The sequence below is a fragment of the Calonectris borealis genome, chromosome 4 (genome assembly GCF_964195595.1).
Source record: "Calonectris borealis chromosome 4, bCalBor7.hap1.2, whole genome shotgun sequence".
Taxonomy (NCBI): Eukaryota; Metazoa; Chordata; class Aves; order Procellariiformes; family Procellariidae; genus Calonectris; species Calonectris borealis.
This window is the reverse complement of record NC_134315.1, coordinates 27,979,818-27,989,103: the sequence shown is the minus strand read 5'-3', so window position 1 is coordinate 27,989,103 and position 9,286 is coordinate 27,979,818. Positions and strand designations below refer to the sequence as shown.

The 9,286-nt window shown below is 46.5% G+C and overlaps 1 protein-coding gene across 7 annotated transcripts in view; it reads left to right on the top strand.

Moving 5' to 3' along the window:
• The first annotated feature begins 607 nt into the window (after positions 1 to 607).
• Positions 608 to 9,286, top strand: part of ATP8A1 (ATPase phospholipid transporting 8A1) — a 127,343-nt gene continuing 118,664 nt past the window's right edge. For 4 of the 7 annotated variants that reach the window (XM_075148991.1, XM_075148990.1, XM_075148989.1 and 1 more), the window contains exon 1: positions 609 to 744. In XM_075148991.1, coding sequence (XP_075005092.1) covers positions 696 to 744 — 49 coding nt within the window. In that variant the 5' untranslated portion in view covers positions 609 to 695. Of the gene's footprint in view, positions 745 to 9,286 lie in introns of all 7 variants that reach the window. The other 3 variants (XM_075148987.1, XM_075148986.1, XM_075148992.1) reach the window with 2 other exon arrangements.

The following is a 9,286-nucleotide window of genomic DNA, read 5'->3' as shown; positions in this document are numbered from 1 at the left end:
CCGCTGGGCTGCACCGGCCGCGCGGCCCCGACAAGCCTGCGCCGCCCGAGGGTCGCCGCCCTCAACAGCCCACCCCGCCCCGCCGAGGCTGAGCTCCGCCACTCCGCACACACGCCCCCGCCCGCCCCGGCTGCCAGGAACGGGGACACCGGCCGGCCTTCCCCGTGGCTCCCCCCGCCCAGCCCCTAGTGCCGGGCAGCGGCCCAGGGCTCGGCGCGTTCCATTCTCCTCGCCTCACGGGGGGGGGGGGAGCACATCGGAAACCCTTCGCTCGCTCCAGAAGCGGGACCGAAACCGCCCGAAATGCCGGTGCCCGGTTAGGCACAGCGGCCCGGCAAGCCTGAGCCCCCTGAAGCGGGAGATGGCGGCGGGACGCCGCGGGGCGAGGAGGCGGGGGGGGAGGCGGAGTTGGTAGATTCCGGAGGGGGCAGGCGAGCGCCGGGCGCTCGCGCCCCGGCTGTCAGTTAGGAGCGGCGGCGCGAGCGGAGGGAGGCGCAGCTGGGTCGCGCGCCTGCCGCCTCGGGCTGCCGGAGAGAGCCGCCGCCGCGGAGCCCCGCTGCCGCCGCGGCCGGACCCGCCGCCCGACCCGCCGCCCCTCCCCGGGCCTCGCTGCGGCGCGGGGCGCGTTCCGGCGTGCGGCAGGTGCAGGGCGCGCGGGCGGAGGCGGCCGCGCCACCGTCCCCCGCTCGGCGGCGATGCCGGCGGTGCAGAAGACGGTGTCCGAGATCCGCTCCCGCGCAGAGGGTAAGTACCGCCTGGCACCCGCCTCTCCCCGGCCGCACGGAGGGACAGGGGAGCCCGGCCGGCGCTCCGCGACCCTCCGGCGCAGAGCCGCGCGGGGTCTGCGCCGCCTGGCCGGGAGGGGGCGGCGGGGAGACGAGGCGGCGGGAGCCGGTGTCGCGCCGGCTGCTGCAACGCCGCCCGCCGCGCCGCCTCTCACCGCGGCCTCCGGTCGCGCCGTGCGCGCCGCCCGCCTCCCGACCCCGGAGGGGAGGGGAGGGAGGAGGTCTTCGCATCGCCCTTCTCCTCCCGCCGCGCACCTGAGCGCGGGTCGGGGCCCCATCGCCCAGGCTGCGACGGCGGGCGCTTGCCGCGGCCGGGCATCGACCCGGTCGATGAGCCGCGATGAGCGGCGGTGGTGGTGGCGGTCTCCAGGTGGTCTCGTATCTACGGCTGTCCATTGTCTGCCGGGGGCGGTGAGCCCCCGGGCAGCGGCTTGCGCGCCAGCGGTGGCAGCGTTTCAGGGCGAGCAGTTGTTTTCTTTTGCCCGGTGTGTCTGGTGCGCGGCTCGCCGGCCCCGAGCGGTGGGGGGCAGAGGCAGCGGCGGCTCACGGCCTGCGGTATCTGTCCTGGGGTGTTTGTCCGAGGAGTGAGTCGGCATACTTTTCATATGTAGTGTGCAAGTGTACACTGATCCTCAGAAATAAACGTTTCTGATACAGGGAACGTGCCTGAAAGCTTTAGACCCTGCTGATGTTTCATGCCTAACTAAGGGTTAGGATTGCTTGCCTTCGGATAACAGCTTGTCAAGAGCTGCCTTGTAAAAAGAATCACTGCAGTGAAATTACCTTAATATAATATTTATTGCATGCAAAAGTAAGATTTGAAATCACTGATACCAAAGCAGCAGTGTATTGGGACAGCTTACGATTTTCAGTCACTGTAGGTAATGATAGCAATGTCACTGTAATGATGCAGGTATGCAAGTGTTAGCCCCTTGTCCGAAAGTTTTCACACTTAAACCATTACATGAGGTTGATTATTTTTTGACTTTGTTTGCTATATAGGGAGGTGGAAGCTTTCTCCCTGTATCTTTTTTCCTTCTTCCAAACAAAGGATTTTTTTCTTTTTTTTTTTTTTTTGCTAGGAAGAGCATGAAGAAAGGTAGATTGGAAGTAGGCTGTTATCTTGATGTTCTTTTCTGTTTCTCCCGTGTTACATGCCTTCCTCCCCCAAAAGTAGGTTTGTAGGAAGTCTGGCTCTGCCTCTACCTAGGAAATGTTAACTGGCCACAAAATAGAAGAATGCATCTTTCTAAGAAGAAAGGAAGAAGGTACATCCTTCCAGGGACACTTTTGAAATGCGTTTACAACCAGAGCAGCCGTGCTGCCATACCCACAGTGATTAGTAGATGCATATAATGGTACTAGTTAAATGTCCAAATTTTCAGTGCTTAATTTCAGTTCTTTTCCAGCCATTCTTTTCCAGACGGTTGGTTTTCACTGCACGATTAGCACAAATAAATTGGGAAAATTGATGCTCTCTTTGAAATGATCTAATTACAGGAATCTTAATGGTTATTAAATGAACAAATGTGGTGTTCCCTAAAAGTAAATGTCTATCTAAGATGTGCAGATGCAGTAAAACGAAAAAAAAAAAAGTATCTTATTTGAATAGTGTTCAAGGTTGGATGACTGTAAAACAGTTGAATACAGGGTTTAAGAGGCTTCTCAAAAATACTTTCTTTAGGGCTGAAAATAGGAATGGAACTTCTTTTAAGAAACTTAACTTTCGGAAAATGACGTGATAGTTTTTCATCATAGCAGTGGAGTTATTGACTCATACTATACTTCACTATATATAGTATTACTCAAAGAAAAATAATTTTAAAACTGTTACTGTTTTCTTACTCTTAGACTAATGTGACACTTACTAGTTCATTTTATGTATATTCAGTTCAATTTATTTATATTCAGTTCGTTCACAATGAAACCAGTGTCAGTGAGTCTCTTACTTCCTTTTTTCTTTTTGAGATAAATGGCTTCCAAGTCTAGTTAGTCCACACGTTTGGACTATGTGGCTGGCGTTTCTAAACAGTTCTTTGTAAGTAAATGTTACTATTTTCTAAAAAAGAGAACTCCAGAGTTCTGCAATGTGGGTCTCATCCCTAGCATTTGACAGTGACATAAAGGAACTGTTAAACCCTAGCTCTGGCCATCAGGGGAGGCTCTTAGATAAGCGCTATGCAAAGCGATGGTAAGGCCACCTTCAGAGACCTCTGCCAAAGTCTTGCCTACAGTGCAGAGTAGGAAGTTCTTGTTACTGGCAGTGTTCTTTGGAAGTCCCTGGTAATACTGTAATCACAAACAGCAGCTTCCGTAAGTGTTGTTATGGCATGGACCGTACCTTAGAGTAGCCTAAGACTTGTGGGGATCTGATAGACAAGCTTAATATGCTTCCCTTATTCTAGAATTTTTGTATTGTATCTTTGGGGTTAAAACCTCATTTTTTCTCTCCTGCCACTGCAGCAACTAATTTCTGCTTCAGAGACCTTTTCCATGGATCATGAGCTACCTTATCAGGCTGGGCTATCTTGACATCGTCTCAGAACTAAGCTCTCTCTGACACGAAGAGATAGTAATACTGTTATTAGAGAAAATCAACTGTTGTGCTCAGATGAAATAAACTAAGCAGAACTGTCAGAATGACGCACACGTATTGTTTCCAAGAATTGGTCGACAGTTGCACAGAAGAATTGACACTACCATCAATAAATTACTACAAAATAAAAATTGCAGGTGTTTTAACGTCTGTAAGACAATGTTACCTGCATAGAGAAAAGAATTTGATTATAAAGGAACTACTTTTTTTGTGCATTCTTCCAAACCTCTGCAGGTTCTTGTGCTCTTCATGGCTGATGAAAGATAACCAGACACGCTTATAACATTTTTTTAATAGATTTTTGTGCCTATTATCCCTGTTGCAAAGAACACCACCTGCAGTTCACCACAAGCCTAGGAAATGCTGCGGTTCTAAAGCGGTATGTGTATCAATAAAGTCTCACTCAAGGCATGGAAGATCTGCCTCCCCTAAAAGAATTTAGGAACGTGTGTTTTCACCGCCAGTAACCTTAATTCAGAATTGTACCTGGGCTTCAGACATTTGGTGCTGTGGAAATAGCATCAGTGTCGTGTATTCTGCAGTTGCAAAACACATGGGGAATCTTTGAGCAGTGTAGCGTACGTCTAGCTTTATTAAATACAGTAATTAACTATGGTTATTTTAGCTATATATAGCTGCACAGCTAATATATGCATCTATTAAATAATATGAAATGGAATCATTCAAAGCATTTTATTTCTTTTGAGAGACTCTGGGAGAGTGGAGTTGTGGTTGGCAGTTCTTGTTAGGGTTCTCTGAAGATTGAAGCATTAATGCTTTTCCTCTATGTATTGGTGGAGTTCAGTGAACTATATTAGGTCGTCGAGAAAGGGTAGAAACTTGAGGTGCTATGGTGCTGTCTACCAACAACAGTAGGTAATAACTTGTTCTTTCTATTAGTGGAGGTAGATGCCTATATGAAAACTAGGTGAAGCTGAACTTGTGCAAGATGAGATGACTTTCATATGAAGAGGGGAAGTGTTTGGAAATTCTATAGTAGTCATCAGATTGTCTTCAGCAGACCATCTGTTTTTGTAATATATCCTAGATGTTTCTACTCATGGATTAGAAGCCTACATAGCATTTTGCCAGATGTAGTGCTCATTACAGTCACTTGTGTCTGTTTTTTTTCTGCCAAGTCTGTTTTGCAGACTGTGTTGAGATCCCAGTGCTTCACAACAGGAAAAATCTTGGTCTAGTTCTAGTGCAGGCTTGGCCATCTCAGTGGTACCAGCAGGTTCAAGCAGGTCATTGCAATTCCCTTCTGTGCTCCGACTCCTCAGAAGGACAGACTGATGGGTCAGGTTCTCAGTGCCTGTTCTGTCATCGAAGGTCTATCATGGCATTACGACAAGTAACTCTGAAGGCACCTTCTTTTTCATAATGATACCCTCTTCCAGCTGTGCTGCGTTCTTCTGGAATATGAGCTAGCAGACTTATTCATGTAAGACATTCTTGGCTACAGCACCAGCTTTCAAAGCCTTTGAATACTTTGAGAATAAAAAAAGTTTTTAATGATTAAGGAAAGTGAATTAAGATCCTTCTGGTGATTTGAGTGAGGATTTTCTTTTCCTCCCTGTCTTTCCATGTTACTGTATTTACCTTTGTCCATTTCTTGTAATGAAAATGAGACTGGTTTAAGGAATGAAAGCTGAAACTGTTAAACTATCCTACCTAAAGGAAAATTTGGATATATGGAAAATATTTGGACAGTGTTTACTCTTTAGAATTTATTGTTGTTGTTGTTTTACTAATTTAGAAACTTTATTACCAAAACTGGTTTAGGAAGAGTCTCTGTAAATATTGTGTGTTGGAACAGAGTTTCTTCTTCCAAATTTATTCTTGGAAGCAAAATATGGTCTTCAATGGGTTCTCTTGTTGGAGAAAGCTCAAGCTGGTTGTTTGGGGGCTTTTTTTGGTTTTTTGTTTGTTTCATTGGTTATTTATTTATTTGAGCTTTGTTGTTGTTGAAGATGTTAGTTTTGCTGGCAAAACTGAAAACATATATTCTGTGCAAAATACACGTTTTGCTATGAATTTTTTTTTCAGGTACAGCTTGCACCCTGGGAAGTAACTACCCAGTCTCCATATTTTCAGAATTCACAACAATACTGTTTCCAGTTCCTTCTTGCCTTTTCCCACTCTTGCATATAATTTACTTCCATTCTTTAATTTTGAACAGATTGAAGGAAATCCTGAACCAAAACCTCAGTTATTTATTAAGTGACTCTGAAGGAAATTTGTGGTGTTTTGTGTTTATCCGTCAATAATTTCCAGATTCTGTGTTCCACTAGCAAATAACTTTCGGAGTGCAGAACAAAATACTATGTACAGTCATTCTAGTTTATGCAACAGCTTTGTAAATGAACTTTTTGATTAGGGTAATAGTTGCATTCCTTTGATATTGAAGACACATTTTTAATTGGTTTTGGCCCTGTAGTGACATAATAAAATAATGAAAATACATTATCAGAAAGTGTGATATTAAGAGGAAATTAGTTTTGAAACTTGCTATTTCTGCATAATAAATTGTCAGAATTGTATGATGTGTTGGCATTTCCTACTCTTTTTAAAGCGCTGACTTACAACTTTTTTCAAGTCAGATGCTTTTCTCTCATTGGGGGCATGTAGGAATGTATGTCATAGAATCTGTTTGATAATTCAGCTGTGGTTAAATATCAGCTCAACTCTGGTTAAATATCAGCAGTTTTGCAAGCCACAGCAGAGGAAGAAAAGTCTTGGAATATATTTGTTCTTCTTTCTGAATAGCAGGTCTTACTAGTACAGCATCACAGTTTCTGTCTGAAATGTGATAATTACTGTTTTGCCAAAGATAAGACTTCAAAATTATTACAAAGAGGTACTTCAGAATTTGCTGTGACCTTATGTTGTGGTGGCCTTTAGGCCGAAAAGAGTGATGCTACTTTTAATTTTAAGCCCTGGAACGATGCTTTTCTGATAGCTTAGTGCGATGAACAAACAGGAGGTGAGTTCCGTGAGTATCAGTTTAATACCTGCAACACAGCAATAACTACACTTTTTTTAAAAAAAAAGAGATTAGAATGATTGCTTCATCTTAAGTTCTTTTATTCTTCACATTAATTTTTCATAATCAGAATTTTGTAGCGACTGACGCTTTGCTATTGTCTGTGCATACGTTGTGGGTTTTTTATTCTTCCTGTCTGGATTCTGTACTTCAGGTTTTTATGATTTTTGCTTTGTCAACTTTCTGAATGTTTGGGTCAATGCTCTTCTGTTGTCTTGGAACCTTCTAATGGATTACAGAAGGGCAACCAACTCTCTTTAATTCTTGCTGTGTGTTAAATGCATCCTTTTCAAACACACCTTTATCAAAAACTTAGCTACTTTCACCAAGAGATGATCTGGTGAGAATTCCCTTCCATTCTTAAGGATGGGTATGCTTTATTTGTTCTTGCAGTTACTTGTAGACAATATTTTTATGACAGGCTGGCCTCTGCTTATTTGATTAATAGGCTGAGATCATACAAATTGGTTTGATGCCAATGGATCCTCTGGAGGAAGAAATATAGAACTTCGTAGCTTTTTTGCAAAGTGGTGAGCTTTTACCTAGACCTGCCGCACTGAAATGTGAGGTTAGTCAGCAGTTAAGTTCTAGCTTATAGTTTGGGCTTTTAAAATTTCATAGAAAGGTAACTCTTAAAAATTGGGGGGTGACATAATGCAGTTAGGCTCAGGTTTGTGAGTGTAATTTGATAGATGTCTTACATCATATTTGAAAGTGAATAGTTGAAATGATACACGTCATAGACATGATAAGGTGCCAGATTGCATCAGGGATTGTAATAATGGGACAAATCTGCAGCCTTTATTTCTGTCTTCTTGACTGTAGATTGGTAGGCATTTAAATGAACCTATGAATGACCATAACTTTAACATCCTTCCTTGTTGAAAAGCATACCCCTTTTTAATTTTAATTCCTGGCATTGTTTTGGGCTGTTTCAGTACCAACCAGTTGTTGTCAAATTCTTTACTCTCCTTATGAAACTAAAATATAGTGAAGATTTGGCCACTGTTGTGAGAGTCAACAAAAAATGCTTTTACAAGTATATTAATGACAAAAGGAGAGCCAAGGAGAATCTCCATCCTTTATTGGATGCGGAGGGGGGAACGTTGCCACCAAGGACGAGGATAAGGCTGAGGTACTTAACGCCTTCTTTGCCTCAGTCTTTAGTAGTCAGAGCAGTTATCCTCAGGGTACTCAGCCCCCTGAGCTGGAAGACAGGGACGGCGAGCAAGATAAACCCCCCATAATCCAAGAGGAAGCAGTTAACGACCTGCTACGCCACCTGGACGCTCATAAGCCTATGGGGCCGGATGGGATCCACCCGAGGGTACTGAGGGAGCTGGCGGAGGAGCTTGGCAAGCCACTCTCCATCATTTACCAGCAGTCCTGGTTAACTGGGGAGGTCCCGGATGACTGGAGGGTAGCCAGTGTGACGCCCATCTACAAGAAGGGCCGAAAGGAGGATCTGGGGAACTACAGGCCGGTCAGCCTGACCTCGGTGCCGGAGAAGATTATGGAGCAGTTCATTTTGAGGACGAATACGAGCCATGTCTGGGACAACCAGGGGATCAGGCCCAGCCAGCACGGGTTCATGGAAGGCAGGTCCTGCTTGACCAACCTGATCTCCTTCTATGAGCAGGTGACCCGCCTAGTGGATGAGGGAAAGGCTGTGGATGTGGTCTACCTGGACTTCAGTGAAGCCTTTGTCACTGTCTCCCACAGCATTCTCCTAGAGAAGCTGGCGGCTCACGGCCTAGACAGGTGCACTCTTCGCTGGGTAAAGAACTGGCTGGACGGCCGAGCCCAGAGAGTTGTGGTGAACGGAGTTAAATCCAGTTGGCGGCCGGTCACGAGCGGTGTTCCCCAGGGCTCAGTACTGGGGCCGGTCCTGTTCAATATCTTTATCAATGATCTGGACGAGGGGATCGAGTGCTCCCTCAGTAAGTTTGCAGACGACACCAAGCTGGGCGGGAGTGTTGATCTGCTGGAGGGTAGGAAGGCTCTGCAGAGGGACCTGGACAGGCTGGATTGATGGGTTGAGGCCAACTGTATGAGGTTCAACAAGGCCAAGTGCCGGGTCCTGCACTTCGGCCACAACAACCCCAGGCAACGCTGCAGGCTTGGGGAAGAGTGGCTGGAAAGCTGCCCGGAGGAAAAGGACCTGGGGGTGCTGATTGACAGCCGGCTGAACATGAGCCGGCAGTGTGCCCAGGTGGCCAAGAAGGCCAACAGCACCCTGGCCTGTATCAGAACTAGTGTGGCCAGCAGGAGTAGGGAGGTGATCGTGCCCCTGTACTCGGCAGTGGTGAGGCTGCACCTCGAACACTGTGTTCAGTTTTGGGCCCCTCACTACAAGAAGGACATGGAGGTGCTGAGCGTGTCCAGAGAAGGGCAACGAAGCTGGTGAAGGGTCTGGAGCACAAGTCTTATGAGGAGCGGCTGAAGGAACTGGGGTTGTTTAGGCTGGAGAAGAGGAGGCTGAGGGGAGACCTTATCACGCTCTACAACTACCTGGAAGGAGGTTGTAGTGAGGTGGGTGTTGTTCTCTTCTCCCAGGTAACTAGCGATAGGACAAGAGGAAATGGCCTCAAGTTGCGCCAAGGGAGGTTTAGATTGGACATTAGGAGAAATTTCTTTCCTGAAAGAGTGGTCAGGCCTTGGAACAGGCTGCCCAGGGAAGTGGTGGAGTCACCATCCCTGGAAGTATTTAAAAGACATGTAGATGAGGCGCTTAGGGACATGGTGTAGTGGGCATGGTGGTGTTGGGTTGACGGTTGGACTCGATGATCTTCGAGGTCTTTTCCAACCTTAATCATTCTATGATTCTATGATTCTAAGATTTCCTTGCAGGTCATACTT